Source organism: Hibiscus syriacus, unplaced genomic scaffold (genome assembly GCF_006381635.1).
Source record: "Hibiscus syriacus cultivar Baekdansim isolate YM2019G1 unplaced genomic scaffold, ASM638163v2 tig00113124_pilon, whole genome shotgun sequence".
NCBI classification, from domain to species: domain Eukaryota; kingdom Viridiplantae; phylum Streptophyta; class Magnoliopsida; order Malvales; family Malvaceae; genus Hibiscus; species Hibiscus syriacus.
In genome coordinates, this window is record NW_024063444.1 from 3,206,990 (window position 1) to 3,226,188 (window position 19,199).

General features: G+C 35.3%; 3 protein-coding genes and 1 pseudogene across 4 annotated transcripts; all 4 read left to right on the forward strand.

The window, feature by feature from the left end:
- The first annotated feature begins 283 nt into the window (after positions 1-283).
- Positions 284-2,476, forward strand: LOC120185773 (annotated as a pseudogene).
- A 71-nt stretch (positions 2,477-2,547) lies between these two features.
- Positions 2,548-5,519, forward strand: LOC120185833 (SPX domain-containing protein 2-like). Its single transcript, XM_039189940.1, has 4 exons — positions 2,548-2,627; positions 4,678-4,940; positions 5,026-5,152; positions 5,284-5,519. The coding sequence occupies exons 1-4, from the start codon at positions 2,585-2,587 to the stop codon at positions 5,451-5,453; spliced, it is 603 nt and encodes a 200-aa protein (XP_039045871.1). The 5' UTR covers positions 2,548-2,584; the 3' UTR covers positions 5,454-5,519.
- Positions 5,520-6,332: 813 nt separating this feature from the next.
- LOC120185830 (DEAD-box ATP-dependent RNA helicase 15-like) lies at positions 6,333-10,948 on the forward strand. Of its 2 annotated transcripts, none has more exons than XM_039189938.1 (12): positions 6,333-6,483; positions 6,588-6,704; positions 6,983-7,083; positions 7,687-7,859; positions 7,976-8,204; positions 8,310-8,428; positions 8,610-8,666; positions 9,122-9,306; positions 9,902-10,046; positions 10,137-10,220; positions 10,330-10,393; positions 10,680-10,948. In XM_039189938.1, the coding sequence occupies exons 2-12, from the start codon at positions 6,589-6,591 to the stop codon at positions 10,688-10,690; spliced, it is 1,284 nt and encodes a 427-aa protein (XP_039045869.1). In that variant the 5' UTR covers positions 6,333-6,483; position 6,588; the 3' UTR covers positions 10,691-10,948. The 2 variants fall into 2 exon arrangements, with proteins under 2 accessions (XP_039045869.1, XP_039045868.1); XM_039189937.1 differs by having other exon boundaries at positions 6,370-6,483; positions 6,572-6,704.
- Positions 10,949-11,693: 745 nt separating this feature from the next.
- Positions 11,694-13,196, forward strand: LOC120185832 (F-box/kelch-repeat protein At5g26960-like). Its single transcript, XM_039189939.1, has one exon. The coding sequence runs from the start codon at positions 11,879-11,881 to the stop codon at positions 13,115-13,117; it is 1,239 nt and encodes a 412-aa protein (XP_039045870.1). The 5' UTR covers positions 11,694-11,878; the 3' UTR covers positions 13,118-13,196.
- Positions 13,197-19,199: the final 6,003 nt, after the last annotated feature.

Sequence of the window (19,199 nt, forward strand, 5' to 3'; positions counted from 1 at the left end):
AAGAAAATACTATCTATTCCAAGTTCAACTGAGGTCCTAAATCAAACCAGCATCATATAAGGACACCATAATTTCAAAGGTCTTGGAGACTGATCGCAACTTTTCTCGTCATCCATATATCAATAAGAGAGGTGTGTGCTTAAGAAGAGTAGCCAAGGATCATTACCCAAAAACGGTTAACAGAAAAAGAGGCATTTTAATTACATTTCCACTTTGAGTGGTTTCTCTTCAGGCATCATCCACGACTTTCTGTTTCCTATTCGCAAGAATCCTACCACTAACAATGGTCTCAGTCCAGTGAGAGTGAAGTAGCCTGTACTCGTATAAATTATTGTTCTTTATTTTTGCTTTTCGATTTTGGTCTGTCCTTTCGAGGAATATGCACTCAAACTTCCAAATTTGTGCTCAGGTTGATATCTTACCTCTTCTTGATAACATAGTTGGGCATTATGTCTTGGATTATGTTTTATTGCAGATTTAATGGTGTTCCTGTTGAGGAACGGCTGCATTGGAGAACTTTTCTAGTTAAACTGGGAGAGGAAAATCTTAAAGGTGTTAAGAATGAAGAGCTGCTTGTTGCTTCTCACAAGTATGAATATCCTTAGTCCTTCATCCATTTTTTTACTTTCGTATCTATCTTGTAGCTATAATGCATGTTTTCCATCTCGAAATTTCCTTCAAGAATTACTCAATGGGGAATGGATTCTGAGATGGTTGGAAGGTCCAAATCTGGAGTAAATGATGTTTGCTACAACCAGAAGGCTTTATTGAACCGCTTGAAATGCTTGCATGAGTGCATCTGCCATTAGCACAGAATTGTTATGATTTTAGTTTTATACTTTTGCACCCAAACTTACCAACAAGGATGTAGCCCGCAGCGAGCATACTATTTTGTTTTAGTTCTGATGTAGAGGTGTTACACATGTAGCTAAAGTTAACTAAGTTGTAGATAGCATAATCAGCTGATCAACAGGCCTGATTTATTGGATTTCTTTCCCAAACTTCCATCTTTATTCAGGAAGCCTTGTAACTTTAATTTGAGGAAAACCTGTTCTCAGAGTAAAACAAAAACATCCAGTCTCTACTCTGGAGTTAGGATGTGTTTTTGACGGCCAATGAGTCCTAATTTAAAATACATTTTTCAAGCAGTAGCATTAGTTTTTTGCTACTGTCTATTTTTCTGTCCTGAAATTAAGTTAATCCCTGAAGTTATCAAAAAAGCAATATAATGTTTTATCTTCAAGACCTAAAATATTGTAAGAGATTCCTAATATACACATTTAAAACTAATAAATGAAAATCAAAATATGTTATTGTTTTTTGTGGCTTAGGATAAAACTTTTGGGAGTTCTAGCATCATCCATCTGATAAAAATATTATCTTTTGACTAAGAGATATCAGTTTAAAGAACTTAACAATCATACTATTTTATCAGGTCTGTTTACATTGTTTACACGGTGCTCGGAGGTGTCAGCGTCTATGTAGTTGGCAAGGATGAGTATGATGAACTTGCATGTAAGTATATCTTGCGTTCTTTACACATACAACTTATGTTTGTGAGAGGTGAAGAAGCTACAAACTTGAAACCCCTCAACTCAAAATATGTAGTTTTTTTTTGCTGTTTGATGTGAGAGAACTTGATTGGGTCATAGGTTCTTTCCTTATTGGATGATTTACAGTTTGAAAAGCAATGGATTTTCGCTATATTGACTCGCATAAATCACTATTCTCTTGGTTGGATAAGCTTCTTTATCACATTTAACATAGCTTGATTTTTACCCATAGTGTGTCCCATTCTTATGGTTTGTAACTAAAATGAATATTGTTTTTCTGTGAAATGTAATCTAGTACTTTGCAAAATTAAAGAAAGATAACAGTTTGATACTTGTAGTGCATTGAAAAGGGTATCAAATATATCGTCTAGCATGGTGCATAGATTACACGAACTCATTACTGATTTACCTCAATTGTTTTGCTCTAGTGGCAGAGGTGATCTTTGTTTAACCTCAGCTGTAAAGGATGTATGTGGGAAGGTACCAACGGAGCGCCTTTTTCTGGATAAGTATGGAAGGATATGCTTGACTTTAGATGAAATTATTTGGCAGGTGAGGTCACAAATTGTTATTCTATCAATAATTCATTTTGGCATTCTTCTTTTGATCAGAAGTTGTTGCTACTATTTGTTTATAATCGGAACACACACACCCCTAAGTTCCTGTTATATCACTGTCAGGAAACTTTTCCTTTTTGTCTGATTGTTAATTATCATCCAATTGCATTTTCCTTGTTGGCTACTGCTACTGACGTTTTTCCCTCTCTTCTTTTCTAAATATTCTCAAGGGATATCTAGAGAACACAGAGAAAGACAGGATCAGGAGGTTAGTACGTTTAAAACCTCCGACCGAGTTTTAAGCCAAGAACACTCAACCGTTACTGCCTATTCGGAGGCGGTAAATTCGGGTTTTGTACTACAGAAATCATGGTATATCTTATGTCGTAGTATGTATTTACCATGTTATTGCTGTGTTATTTCATGGTTCTTATTCTGAATTACAGATACTTTCAGTTCTGGGTTTTGGAGCTTATGGAACTTTTCCATGGATTTTCTGATATTCTCACATTGATTGGTATCGTTCTTTAATATTAAATTCATTAGCTTAGTAAATTGAGATTATGAATTTGGTGTATTGCGCTATTCCCGTAACACATGTTTATAAAATATATATATATATATATATATATATATATATATATATATATATATATATTTAAATCCATATGTGGAAGAGTTGGTATCTGTTTATGCTTTGCATTCCATGTTTCTCCAAGGTTTTCTTTGATTTGATAATGCAGCTATATATATATATATATATATATATATATAAACATTGGAGAAACATGGAATGCAAAGCATAACAGATACCAACTCTTCCACTGATGGGTTTAAATAAACAGTGTACAAATGAACATTTGATTTGTTTATATTTACGAACAAATTCATTTATAAACTCATTTACCATGTGCGATTTTTCTTTTCCTTTTATTTATTTACTTTTAAATATTGATGGAGATTTTTCTTTTTCTTTTATTTATTTACTTTTAAATATTTATGAATTTTAGAGTTCAAATTTTGAATCCTAAGGAGCGTAAAAACTAATGGTGTAATTTCACCAGTTTTCTTTGGCTTAAAAATAAAAGGGTAAACAATTTCGGATTCGGGACGGAGTTGGGTTTGTGGTTAAAATAATCCACCCGGATAATTTTATTTATATTATACTATATATATTAACTTATTTACAAAAATGCCACACACATAAATATAACGTTTGGAGTTTCATTTTTATTTTACTTCTCTTCGTATTTCCTTTCTGCCGCAGACTCCATCCATTCTCTTAAAAAAAAATTCATTTCATTTTCTCTTCTAAGTTTAATCTCTCTCACTCAAATGTTTGAAGGTTAAAAACATTAAACTTGCTTTCTGTTTCTCTTCCAGATGTTCTCTCGATCTCTTTGATATTTTTTTTGTTTTTGTTCAAAGAAAAAAAACTGAATTTTGAAAATGATTTACTATTCTATTAAAAAATCCGAGATTTTTAGTTCATGAGTCTTTTGGATCCTGTTCTTTTATCTTTTCTTTTTAGAGATTTCGAGTATTTATTTTCAAAATATGCTTTTGATGATTTAATTTCAAAATATGCTTTTGATGATTTATTTTCTTTTGTTTCTGTTGTATCCATCAAAATTATTTGATAGTAATTTATTATTTTTATTTGTTTTCACTGTTATGGGTATACTGTTGTTTAAATGTCGTATACATAAAAAAAACTATTAGATAGTAATTTATTATTTTTATTTGTTTTCACTGTTCTGGGTATATTGTTGTTTAAATGTCGTATACATAAAAAACTATTACATAGTAATTTATTATTTTTATTTGTTTTCACTGTTCTGGGTAAATTGTTGTTTAAATGTCGTGTACATAAAAAAACTATTAGATAGTAATTTATTATTTTTATTTGTTTTCGTTGTTCTGGGTATATTGTTGTTTAAATTTCTAAACTGTTGTGGATTTGTTTTTCCTTGTTCAATGGATTTTTTTTTGTTATTTGATTTACTGTGATACATGTCGGGTCGGGTGGAGTTCAGGTATCCATCTTTTTGGGGTCGGAGTCAGAGCGGTTTAAGCAATATTAAAATCGGAGTCGGGTCGGGGTAGATTATGGTTCCATTATGTCTGGTCGGAGTCGGAGCAGTCAAAAATTCGACCCGACTTGACCCATTGCCATCCCTACTTGCCCAAGAACTTGGAAGCGGTCAAACCAGGTGACTCAGATCCCAAAGGATACTGCAGCATATTTCTCTTGTATTTATCGCTACGATCCTCCGAATGGTGCCCAACACAGAGAAACAGTTTTATTTGTCATATTAATAAAGTATCTGCCTTCTACGCTAGAGGATGCCATTTTACTCGACAAAATATGACTCCTACAAAACCATTGGCTGCAGTTTTAAACTCAATTCATATTCTGCATTAGCATATTTAGAATATACTACTAGTTTTACAATGTGATCGACGAATATCCCACAGTCTACCTCGTAATTATCTTTCTGCTTAAATAGATATAGATATAGATATATATATATATATATTGCTCAACTGAGGATCAATTTGGACAGGGAGAGGAGAAATGAAACATGGAAAAAGACACAGAGCTGAAGTTTCAAGAAGCTTGCCCCAATGGGAACGCAAGTTCTTGGCGTATAAGGCACTAAAGAGGAAACTGAAACTGACAAACCCTAATTCAAATGGAAGAAACAGAGTGAGATCTGGGAATTTACCCACACAGGACATGGGCTTCAAACAGTCATTGAACAGGGAAATCGATAAGGTCAACACCTTTTATCTGGACAAAGAGGAAGACTATATCATCATGCTCAGGGTAAAAACGTTATACTGTGCGTCATTGATCAACTTTGCATTTGTTTCTGGTTCAACGAAACTTTTAATCCTCTTGGTGTTTCCAGGAGCTTGAAAGCAGGGCTGAAAACCTAAATGGCAACGATGAAGAAATGCTGGAATTGCGGAGGGAACTCTTAGATTTTTACTCGGAGATGGTGATGCTACTCCATTACAGTGTCATCAACTTTACAGGTACATATACACTTAATGATGTTCTATCTAAACTTCGTATTCGTTCGAATCTCAACATCTGCAACCAACGAACACGAAAAAATATCGAAAAAAAATGTGTTTCTGACCAGAAAGGGCTTGAAACAAAACAGGGTTGATGAAGATTGTGAAGAAGCACAACAAACGTGCAGGTGGAGCTGTTCAGTCATCGTACATGCCTAGGGTTTTGCAGCAGCCGTTCTTCTCCACTGAGTTGCTTTACAATCTTATTAGGGGGTGTGAAGCCACACTTGAGCGCCTCTCTCCCCCGAATGATCCTTGATGAAGATCCATATTCTGCTTCAGCTCCTCTTGTTTATACTGGTTTCTAATGATATTGGTGTTGGCTCTTGATGACATGGCCTAATACAGTATTAGAGAGGAGAGCAACTGATGATTTATTGTTCTACTATACTTCTCAATTTCATGTATGGTTGAATTTGAACTGTATGTTTACTTTATTATATAAATCATATGGGATTTTCTCAATCTTGGAGTCTGGAGAGTATGTGATATAGCAATGAGTTCGCATTTTTATTATTTTTAATAATTATTGTTATTAATTTGAGTATTGTAGAGTTTAATTTTGAAGATGATTTTTTAATATTCTAAAGACTCTATATCTGCAGATGTTCTTTTGCGACCTCAGTTGTGGACGCCACAAAAAAATTCTTCAAAAATTTCAATGTGAAACGAAACTTCATCTTGCGAAGAACATTTGAAAGAATTATAAAACTAATAAATTTAATTAAAATAAATCATTTATCATTACATTGTTGTAAAATATTCATAATATTATTCAAAATGTTGAATGGATATTTTTATATTTAAATGCTTTTTATAAAAAAAATAACATTCGAAAGATAATGTATAGCATAATATTCATTTGTGAAAATTCAAACGAAATTATAAGTTTCTTTTATTAATCTAAAGTGACTACGAGTGATAATATATGTTCTAATAACTCTCAATTATTTAATAATAAATACTTAAATATCATATAATTATTGATATTCAAATCTGTAACATTTAAAAATAACAATCATTATTTTAAATTTTAACCACCGAAATCGGTTGGTTAGTGCTAGAATAATTATATAAAAATCTTCATAATTTCCACCATGGTTTGATAGTAACAACTAACAAGGGTAATTCCGTCCTTTAAAAATTTATATTCCTTTCTCTGTCCTCAAACCCTAGATCTAGGGTTTTATCTTTATCTTCTCCTTCCCTGTTCTCGTGTCTTCCTTCCTGTTTCTCGACATCAAAACTACAAGGGAAAAGAAAGCCGTGCCTTTTTTCGGAGCTGAAAGGTATACGTTCTTCCACATTTGTATCTCTCTCTTACTGTCTCGAATTTTGAAAATTTTCAAAAACCTAACTATGAATTTGGAGATAAAGTGGATTTTTTTAATAGGATGGGTGAGATAAAGGAGGACAACGACGCCTATGAGGAAGAACTTCTCGACTATGAAGAAGAAGATGAAAAAGCCCCCGACTCTGTCTCCACTAAGGCTGCTGATTCTGCTAAAAAGTTAGTCTTTTTTACTTCGTATATTTTTCAGAATAAAAATTTATTACGCTATGTCATTTTAGAGTTAAGTTATGTTGAATTGCATGTGTCTATATTTCATTTGTTAAATGGGTACTTATTTTTTGATCTTTTGAAGTCGATGAAGTAGTTTAAAATTGAATGCTGAGCTGAAAACTGAATTTACTTTTTAATTCTTGGTGCCATTTCATACGGATGTAATGTAAATAATTAGGTTGTGATCTTGTTGGGTTGGTATTAATTTTTTTTACGTGGTGTAGGGGGTATGTTGGAATTCACAGTTCGGGATTCAGAGACTTCCTGCTGAAACCAGAGCTGCTTCGAGCTATTGTGGATTCCGGATTTGAACATCCTTCAGAAGGCAAAGTTTCGAAAACTCGACTGATTTTAACATATGTGAATTGCATGAATTAAGTCATTTTGTTTTTCTTGGTTTAAGTTATTTACAATGGTGGCTGTATAAAAGTTTGATGCTTTATTATTTTTATTTACTGTTTTGGATGACACATCACTTTATATATTTTGTAATAATCTTTGAAATGGTTTGCCTTGGAATTGCATTTTTAACCTAATTATCCAGGCATTCTAATATTCAGTATCATCATTGCATTTCTCTTCTTTTCTGTTACTTTGTATTGTCTGTTTAAGCTCTTTTACTATTTTTTGTATAATTCTTAATAATCTGTTTAAGCTAAGTTTGCTGGACTTGCATATGGCTGAGTATACAATTCCATTTTTGTGTTTCGCAAGTAAAGCTTCATCTTTATTGACTGATCTATTCAATCTTGCTTGCTTGTTCTTTTTCTAACTTTCTAAAGATTTTGTTATCCAGGTAATCACTACCTCTATATTCATCATTTCAACAAGAAAACTGGTTTGGTAACCTTTCCGTTAAAAGATCGGGAAGAACATTTATAATTTACTGAGGGTTCGCCTACTGCAATTTTATTTTCTTATTCATTAGTGCAACATGAGTGCATCCCTCAAGCTATTCTGGGAATGGATGTGATCTGCCAAGCAAAATCTGGCATGGGAAAGACAGCTGTTTTTGTTCTATCAACTCTTCAGCAAATTGAGCCAGTTGCTGGTCAAGTTGCTGCACTTGTTCTGTGTCATACAAGAGAATTAGCTTACCAGGTGTGTTTCAGAGACTTCAATTTGTTGTTTGGAGTAAGCATGGAAGTTGAGGGTTGTAGTGTCTTTTCATCTTTGGTTCCTTCTTAACGAGTCCCACTTCATCTATGATTTGACAGATTTGTCATGAGTTTGAGAGGTTCAGTACTTATCTGCCAGATATTAAAGTTGCTGTCTTCTATGGTGGTGTCAATATCAAGGTCCACAAGGATTTACTAAAGAATGAGTGTCATATCGTTGTTGGAACACCTGGAAGGATTTTGGCTCTTACCAGGGATAAAGATCTTAGTTTGAAGAATGTGAGGCATTTCATTCTTGATGAATGTGACAAGATGCTTGAGTCGCTTGGTATGCTTTCTAATTTCCTTTTATCTGCTGTAGATATGCTACTTCTTAGGTGCCTTTTGTTTTATATATCCATCAGTCGTCATTTTTATTTTTTAAATTGTACAGACATGAGGAGAGATGTGCAAGAGATCTTCAAGATGACTCCACATGATAAACAAGTAATGATGTTTTCAGCCACACTTAGCAAGGAAATTCGACCTGTGTGCAAGAAATTTATGCAAGATGTAATTACACTTCTTTTTAATGTCTATGCTATTTTGTCTCTTCAATACTACTACTTTATGTGGGTAATATGTAGTTTTTGTATGTACCATTCTTTAATGACAGGATACATACTTTTAGAAATTGGATTGCATTTGAAATATATTCCTCCTTTGATGGTCTTTTTTGATGTTTTGGCTGCAGCCCATGGAAATTTATGTTGATGATGAGGCCAAGTTGACTCTTCATGGTCTGGTACAGGTATGCATAGAGCTAACCACTTCACTTTATAGGCTTTGTTTGAATTTGAAGGAAGGAAAGGTAAAGGGTATAGAGGTGACTATTTTTTTTTGTTTCAATAATTTTTTGGTCGGGTAGGGATCTGGATATAACTCTTTGTTCCTTCAAATTAGGAAGATTTGTGAATGAAGATTCCTCTTCGAAAAATTCTGATTGGCCAGAAGAAATTGTCCTTTTTTTTAACATTTCCATTTCAGATGGTATATTATATTAATGACTTGGCCCATTTGTATACTTAACCAAGTAAGGTTGGCAATGTACCCTTCCACCCCACGCACCGCACCCCTTTCATTTTCTTTTCTTAGCATCCAAACAAGGGAAACTTGTCCTTCCTTTTTCTTTCTCTTTCCTGTTCCTTGCAGTTTTCTTGTAGACACATTGTTAATGCCTAGATAATTGTTTTTCTACCCATGCAGCATTACATTAAATTGAGCGAGCTAGAGAAAAATCGCAAGTTGAATGATCTCCTTGATGCCTTAGATTTCAATCAAGTAGTTATTTTTGTCAAAAGTGTGAACAGAGCGGCTGAGCTCAACAAGTTACTTGTGGAGTGCAATTTCCCCTCTATCTGTATCCATTCTGGAATGTCCCAGGAAGAAAGGTATGCATGCATTCCTTAGTATTTTGTAGGCATGATGGCTGAAGTATCCTTATATCTATGATCTATGCCTTACATATGCCGTTATAAAATTTTGTGTCAATGTGGTGAATTGAGAAGAGGTAGATATTTCAAGATTGTTTTGGCTATTTTGTTTCCTCTTATGGATTTTCGTCTTGCTATATTCGGTAGGGTTGGAAAAATAACCTGAGCCTGTTGGGTTCTGATTTGATCCAATAGGATCTTTTTTCTGTTTGTTTTGTTTCTGTCCGAAAATATGGTTCAGGAATGGGCAGGTCTGATTTTCTTATTGAAATATTTCGGGGTGGTTTTAGATAAAATCTGTTTTCCCTGCTTTCGGTTATTTGCTTAATATCCTCTTATGACTTTAGTGTTTGTGTCGATTAATTTTTTGCTGTGTATCTGACATTTATATTTCATCTTAGGCATAAACATTCAGCGGTTTTCTCTTAGTATGAAATTTTCTTTTTGGAATGGGCTTCTATTTTGTGCCTCTCTTGTGTGTGAATGTATTCATGCAACTTTTACATTGAATTTAACCTGATATTAGCTGATTATTTGTTTATTATCTTTTAAGGTTGACACGATACAAGAGTTTCAAGGAAGGTCACAAAAGAATTCTCGCGGCCACAGATTTAGTTGGAAGGGGAATCGATATTGAGCGTGTTAACATTGTTATCAACTATGATATGCCAGACTCTGCTGATACCTACCTGCATAGGGTAAATTATGTTATTCCTTTTATTGCAGTTGAACCAGAGTCATGCTGACCTCGACTTTCTATCATCTTTCTCTGGGTTCTGTTATTACAGGTTGGTAGAGCTGGTAGGTTTGGCACCAAGGGGCTTGCAATTACATATGTCTCATCAGCGTCTGACTCTGATGTCCTTAATCAGGTTATAGACAATTTCTGTTTCATATACTCTCTGTACTTTATATATATATATATACTAGAACTGATTAGTCACTTTTGTGTAATAACTTTTGTTACTTTGATGGTTTCAGGTTCAGGAAAGGTTTGAGGTGGATATAAAGGAGCTTCCTGAGCAAATTGATACTTCAACATACAGTAAGATAATTTGCTTAATATGTCGAATCGTAATGGATATGGACTGTAATTACTGTCTCTAATCTAGTGGACTTATGATTTGGTCCAATATATTTGCATATAGTGGTTCTATAAAGTAGGTTGTAGGCATTTCTCTTTCTAATCTGTGCAACTAATTCATTTGTTGAAGGTATGATATGGCCATCAAGAATTGCCAAATTTGTTTTCATTCGCTTTGTGTTTCCTCTTTTTACTGTTTGTTTAGCCATTTTGGGGTCCAAGCTAACCATGTTTGTTTATCGTGTAGTGCCTTCATGATCGAAGTACTTGATGCTAGACACCGAATCACTTGGGTTGATTTGGATATGGAGTTGTAGCATGAAGGGACATGCCAGAACTGAGAATTGTTGTAAAACTATAGGTGGGATGGAAACATATTATCAGTTTTGTTTTTCATGTACTGCTTTTGATCAATTAGACTGTTACCATTAAGACTGAATCTGTAGTTTACCCGGTGGACTGCACCTGGGGTTGGATCTTCTAATTTTGGAATTTTTAGTTTATTGATGTTCTTCTTAGGTGTTTGTTTCTTTGTACAACTAAGTTATCTTGGAATGGGCAACACAATCCGGGATATCATAATAGAAGTATAATGGCCTGCGATACGAGGAAGCCCGGTGTTCAAGAACTTGAGCAATAAAATTGGCTGGGTCGCACATAGATGACCCGAATGTTAGCATCGGCAGCAAGCATCTGTTTTTGCTTTGACGAGGTGAAAGCAGGCCATGAATAGATCAATATGATGAGATGAGATACCAGTCGACGCACAAGATTAGCCGAGATTCCCGATTATCACCCGCGGAGCATCCAACTTATAAGCTAAACGAATGCCTAACGTACGTTGTCCAATCCCGCAACTGGTAGAGCATAACCGGTAATCCCGTGCAATAACACCACCCGATTCAATCAACCAGAACGACATCAACGTTTATATGAATGATATTTTATTGATTAACATGTATTTCGTTTTTTTAAACTGTACCGACATAAATGTTATCGAAATGATTCACCATGTCTGGTTAAAATGATGCTCGCCTGTGTTTTTTTTAAAGAAATCTGATTTGGAGTTGGGACACATCTTTTAATCGGGATTTATTAAAATAAACCTTATAAAAGTATTATTCGTGTCAGATATTTAGAAAAGTTTTGCCATCAACGTCATTTCAGATGTGGCAATATATAATGGACGGGCCACCCATCCGATTCATAAAAACAAAAGCCCTAATTCTATCTGCTGCTTGGGCATCTTGGGTATTACCAGTTTCTTATCGTCTTGCTTTCCATTTCTGATTCCCCTTAGGGTTTGATGGGTTTTATTTTAGGGAATTTGATTGGTTGGTGAATCCCTCAATCTCGTTGTAGTTTCCCATCGTTGTGTAGGAGAAAAATAATCGAGCTTGAGCAGCTGCATTGAAATGGTGAGGTGATTATAATCTGGAGATTTTAATGTCGGAGAGCTGCAATTCTCGGCACTTCTCATGGCTAATGAAGTCTTGTTTCCCAAACCAAAATCACAAATCTTTGATAGTTACACCCCAACAACTCAACCCCACTGTTTCTCTAACACTCTCTTCTCTCCCCGATGATCTCCTCTTGGAATGCCTTTCCAGGGTTCCTTCTTCCTCCCTCCCTTCCCTTTCCCTCGTCTGCCGCCGTTGGTTCTACCTCATTCTCTCCCCCTCTTTCCTCCTCCTCCGCCACCAACTCCGCCTCCTAAGCCCTTCCATCTTCGCCTTCTCCGCCACCGACTCCGGCATCTTTGCCGCCACCCTTTCCTTCTCTTTACCCAAACATTGTCATGCAGCTACTTGGGACCTCCCTTTATGTCTACCTATGAACACCGCTTCGCTTCATAGTATATCGAGGCTCGTTTCGATCGGACCCCGGATTTACATGATCGGTAGGAACTTCATGCTTAGGTACAACGCTTGGACCCAACACGTTACTGCCAAATCCCCCATGCTTTTCTCTCGCAAAAAGTACGCCGCCGCGGTTGTTTCCAACAAGATTTATGTCGCCGGCGGCGTCGGTTCGAGGATTGCCTCCGCCGTGGAGGAATACGACCCGGAAAACGATACTTGGCGCGTTGTTTCTTACTCGCAAAGGAGGCGTTATGGGTGCATTGGGGCGGCGGTGGATGGGGTCTTTTACGTTATCGGTGGATTGAAAATCGGTGGCGCGTGTGGGGATGGAGTTGGCAGGATAGAAGCTCATGTTTACGCAAGCTCGATGGATTTGTACGACGTAGAGGCGCGTGTTTGGTTGCGGAGCAGAGCCGTACCGGGTGGCGGCTGTGTGGTGGCGGCGTGCGCGGTAGCCGGATACGTATACGTTCTAACGAGCCACGCTGTGGAACTCTCGTTTTGGCGATTCGACGCGCGGAGAAAATGCGGCGGAGGTGAAGGATTCGGGGAGTGGTGTCGGATGAAAAGTCCACCGATGCCGACTCAAATTCGACTCGACGGGACGGTGAGATTCTGTTGTGTAGGGGTTGGGGATAATAAGGTAATATTGGTACAAGTCGTCGGCTGCATAGATGACCTGTTGAGAAGAGGCGGAAGGAGTGAAAGGGGTTTCAAAGACGGGCTTGTTTTGGTCTACGACAGTGCCGGTGGGGAGTGGAGTCGAGCGCCGGATCTGCCGGAGGTAATACGACGCGCCGCCTGTGTGAGTGTGGAGTGTTAATCGGTGCTAACTTGCGCCTATGGGAAGCTTTTTGGAGTCTTGTGTCAAGCAGACAAAATGATTGTTTGTAACGTGGAGGGAAGAAAAAGGGCCAAAAAGTATTGGGCAATGAATAGGGTTTAACTTCCTTGCTGCCCAAAATTGCTTCAATTAAGGTTTATTTAATTTTATTTTATGATTTCCTCATACGTACACCAACGTTGCTTGCATGTACGCTAGTTGTAAATCCTAATATTTTTAAGGGTCTATTTGTCATTGCGTGCCAAACCAACTCTTGGAATGAAGAACATTTTTGAGAGCAAATGAAACGAGTGCTGCAAAGATGTTTCTTTAAATAAGCTTTTGAACAAACTTATTACTGGATAGATCCTTTTAATCAACTTCTTTACCTTGTTTTAATAACAGAAAAAGATCAAGGAGCAACTGCCACTGAAACGTTGCAAACTCCAGGTATTGACAACGCCCAACCCTTGTCGTCTAATATAATCTTTCTTGAGAAATGTCGTCTGATACAATCAACATCAAGTTTAATGGCACAACTTACCTAATGTGGAAGCCTCCTTACCTTCTGCCAAGTAACAAGGTACTGTCCGTGTCTATAAACAACATGTATCAGCCAACAAAATTCAACCAGTGGCGGGATTTGGTTTGTAATGTGGAGGCCGTGACCCTCACACGTCCCCCACTGTATTTTGCCTCTGACCTCAGCCCTATCCATCACATGTGATAAGTTCATAAATATTTTTGTATAAAGAAAATTTTATATAAAACGTGCACAAATAAAATTTTAGAATCAACACATCAATAAAAGCAACAATAACATAAAAAAGTTTAGATTTCATGATGGATCTTAAACCCTATTTACATCCGTCAGTGCTATCCTCCATGTGGGCAATACTCTTACCGCCCAACCCTAATCATCTTGCACATCCCATCAATGGCCACCTAAGCCTAAACTAAATGGCCCATTGGGTTAACCCTACTCACCTAATCCCATTGTTCTCACAACCCAAATTAACCCACATTTCATCACACCTACTTTGAACCCGGTTGGGCCGAATACCCACCTATATCCCGTTGGGTTTAATAAAACGTATGTGCACAAATACAAATGACTTTTTTGTGTGTGTTGGGGGGGGGGGTTTGCGATGAAGTTGGGTAAATTACTTTAAATATCATTAGGCCTATATACGAATTGAACATTTAGCGAACCGTTCATGAATCGTTTGGCGGGAAGTTCGTTTATGTTCGTTTATTTATTAAACGAACAAACATGAACAATATTTTGTGTTCGTTTAATTTAATGAATGAACATGAATAGAGGGCTCGTTCGTTCATTTACGTTTGTGAACGTTCAGTAATATGTTCGTTCATTTATGTTTGTTTATGTTCGTTCGTTTATGTGCACTCATTTATGTTTACACCAATCTCTCTAGACTCATTTAAAATATTAAAGCCCGATAAATTTTAATCTGATACCCATAAATATTTTAAAATTCAATTAATTTTAAATACAAATAAAAAAACTCAAACCAATTAAATAAAACATAATCCTAAAATTATTAGGAAAGAAAAATATATATTTTCATTTATGTTCATTTACGTTCATTTATTGTGTTCGTTTACTTGTGTTCGTTTGTGTTCGTTTATTGTGTTCATTTATGTTTGTTACATCTGTTCGTTTACGTTCGTTCATTTGTGTTCGTTTATCATTTAAATGAATGAACATGAACAAGCTACATTCCTTACCGAACGAACACAAACAAGAAATTTTTCGTTTGTTTATATTCGTGTTCGTTCATTTGTTTGGTTAAAGTTAAATGAACGAACATGAACATACCTCCGTTCGTGTTCGTTCGATTCATTTACAGGCCTAAATACCACTCACCTTTAAGCTTAGGCTTGTTTATGCCACTAACGTTTCAATTTTATCACTGGCGTTTATGTTTAACTGCAATTATGCCATCCCTCCATTAATCCGTTAACGGGATGATGGCATGGCATCTCTTTGTCGTAACGGTGATGACATGGAAGGTTTCATCAAAACAACATAGTTTTTTAATTATTATTTTTATTCTCTAAACGAAATAGTTTTATGAATGACTCTTTATTCCTTAAATGACTTTTATTATTCCCAAAATCCATTAAAATATTCATTAATTTGTTATTATTCCCAAAACATAATTAAACCCTTCCTTAGTATACTAGAAGCTCGAGATAAACCAATTATAACTTTAATGGAGATGACCAGGACCAAGATAAAAGAAAAAATTACTATGAAAAAAGAAGTTGTAGACAAGTACACTGGAAATTTGTGTCCAAGAATAAAAAAAAACCTAAAATTGCAATTCAATAGTCCACTAGGTACTGTTAAGTAATTTATTGCACATTTATTGTAATTGTTTTTGTTCCTACTAATTCTTGATTGATTGTTGTGTGTAGGTGTTGGCCTACCCATACTGAAGGTTAAAAGTACCAAATGTCTTCTGGACTAGCTAACCGACATGCTATTGATTTGGAAAATCATTATTTCTCATGTAGAAAATGTGATATCAGCCGTTTGTACCATGACACTTTATGTTCCAATTTCATTCTCATTTACTTTATTAATTTGACCACTTTTATTTCTTTCATTGACATAGATATCATGCATACATGTTATTTCTGTAATGGTGTTCAATAATTTGAATTCTGAATCTTATGTTCACAACTATTATTTTATAACCACCCAGAAAGAGATTTATGTCACTTCATTGAATCCATGAGAGTGCCTAATCAATGGCTAATTGACACTACTTGTGAGTTAGTTATAGCACCAACAATTAGAATGTAACATCCTCAATATCGGGTTAGTGACTAAAGTGTGAATTTTAAAAAAAATTAGTGACCAGATTGGATAAATTGAAAAGATGAAGGAATCAATTGAAATATTTTATATAGAATAGTTTAGTAAATGAAGAAAGAGTCAAAGGGAAAATGGGTCATTGAACAAGGAATAATTAAATAATTATAGTAGGTATTTTATAAACCCATGTGAATCATAATTTGGGAAATCAAGTTTCCAGATTACTCTTCTATCTTCTTTCTTCATCTTCTTCTTCTCCAACGTGAAACCCAAGCCAAGGTAAGTTGATTTTCTTTTGGTTTATCCTTAAAATTCAAGTATGGTTTTGGTTAAGGAAGACTTAGGAAACATGATGGAGATGAAAAGGGTTATAGAAACTCAAAGATTTGTAAGTTATGAAGGATTAAAGATAAGAAGTGGATAAGTGAAATTTTGATTAAGAGGGTTTAAATGAATTTAGAGGTTGAATTTGACTTGTCATTTATGAGAATAAGAAGTTATAAGTGTTAAAATTAAGTTTGTATAACATGGAAAATTGGGTATGATCCTTAATTTTAAGAACTTGGATGAGATATGGGAGATAGTAAGATGTTGAAATGATATAAGTTAATTAAAATGGTTGTAAATGAGTTTGGTGGTATGATAGGAGATTTTATGATGAAATTTAATGAAGAGTTGATGAATTTTCGGATGAAATAGCCTATTCTGGGCAGGTGCATCGATACACTATGAATGGGTATCGATGCACTTAGACCAATTTTGAAGGTGCATCGATACACACCGGCAAACATCAATGCATGGAAATTTTAAAGCTATTTTGGGTACCGATGCACCCATAGTGCATCGATATACCCCTAAAGGAAAGAATGAATTTTTGGTTTATTGAATTAGCTTAAGTTATTAATACCAAGTTATAAGTTTTAGGCTTTTGATAATCATCTCAGAAATTATGTTTATGTAGATATCGAGCCTAAATGAGTTTCGGAACAAGTGACACGTAAGATCGATCGAGGAAAAGGAAAAGAGATATAAGTGAGTGCGTATGCATAGCATGATTATAGAAATATATTCAGTTCTAGACTTGTGATAAGTCTATATTTAATACTTTGATATATGATTCATTTCATATTATGAAACATGATATGAGTTCATATCATATGCATTATGTGACATGAATATGCAGGAAAAATTATATGAGCTATGTGATAAAGGTATGGAAATTATATGTCTACGCGATATAAACTATGTGAATTGTGAAAACCCATGTTATGTAGATGAGAACTATAGGTATAGTTGGCATGCCAAGAGTAGAGGGTCTACGCGGTCCTTCGGGACAAATTCTACGTGGTCCTTCGGGACATATATGTATTCTTTGGAATATGTATGAGGTCTTTTGAGACACCTACTTGATCCTTGGTATATGTATATGATTCTTAAGGAATTTATATGTGGTCCTTATGGACAATCTTATATGGCACTACGGTGCAATTCTACGTGACACTTCGGTGCAAATTTCTAACGCAGTCGTTCAGAACAAATTCTACGTGGCACTTCAGTGCAAATTTATATGAGCTGTGGTGACAGCATAGTCCACAACCTCACAGTACTCACATACCTCAGGTTTTCAGTATTGTATCATGGGCTATTGAACTTATTGATATGAATTCATGATGGATAATTTAATAAGATCATGGGTAAGATACATGGTTATATGACTTATATGGTTTGAATATATGATTTCATGATATTGCATTTCATTATGACATTTTTATTATATTTCATTGTCATTATCATTATGTCTCACTAAGTCTATGACTTAGCGTGTAAGTGTTTTACACGTAGGTACCGAAAAGCAGAGAGATCCATTATAAGCTCAGCAAAACAACATAACTCCACTTGAAGGTCAGATCAGAAGTAGATTAAATAGTATGTCTTATTATGTGATAAATAGGTTGACATGTAAACAAAAATCGATAAATTAAGTATTTATGCTCTGATCGAGTTTTATAATGTTTTAAACGTATTTATGTAAATGTAACTGTATAGAGATGAAAGGTTAAATTTTTACGAGTTTTATGTACGTTTTACAAAAGTTACTGTAGTGGTGCATCAGTACACTATAGCAGTGCATCGGTATACTGTAGCAGTGCATCTATACACAATTTATATTCGATGTATTTATGCATCGGTACACTGTAGCAGTGCATCGATACACAATTTATATTCGATGTATTTGTGCATCGGTACACTATAGCAGTGCATCGGTACACTGTATCACTATTCATGGTACTATTCATTACTGTTCATGACAATGTTCGTACTGTATAGTACTGTTCATAAATACATTTTTACCTTAAATTTTTATAATGAAACATAATTTAATAGTATATTATTGTATTTTCTTAATATGAGTTCAAATATTTTGTTATTTTGTAAGAATACTGTTTTAAAAAGTCAATGTGACATCTCGGACTCGTATCCGGGTCGGGTACAGGTTGGGGGTGTTACATTTAATGGAATCAGAGCTACGGTTTAGTCGATTCTCGGCATAAACCAAAGTCTAGATTGTTTTATAATGTATACATGCCAACAAAATAGTGAAAACTTCTGATAACAATGTTCGTACCGTATAGTACTGTTCATAAATACATTTTTACCTTAAATTTTTATAATGAAACATAATTTAATAGTATATTATTGTATTTTCTTAATATGATTTCAAATATTTTGTTATTTTGTAAGAATACTGTTTTAAAAAGTCAATGTGACATCTCGGACTCGTATCCGGGTCGGGTACGGGTTGGGGGTGTTACATTTAATGGAATCAGAGCTACGGTTTAGTCGATTCTCGGCATAAACCGAAGTCTAGATTGTTTTATAATGTATACATGCCAACAAAATAGTGAAAACTTCTGATCTGATGGAATCGTAAGTATGTTGTGTTGCTAATAGAATGATATGGTTGTGTCTTAATAGATGTCTGGACATGATAGTTCTAGAAGTGAAGCGGGAGATGATCGGCCCGCTGAAAGCAGTAATTCACCTGCCCTGGCCAGGCAAGGTGAAGAACAGTCACCTTTTGGAGTGCCTGTAGCTGAGCAATATGTGTTCTTTAGAATGTTAGATGCGGTATTGATGCGTTTCCAACCTCCAGCTTCATCAACTCCCAGAGTAAATGTAGCAAAAGTGTAACACCCCCAACCCGTATCCGACCAGGATACGAGTCTGAAGTGTCAC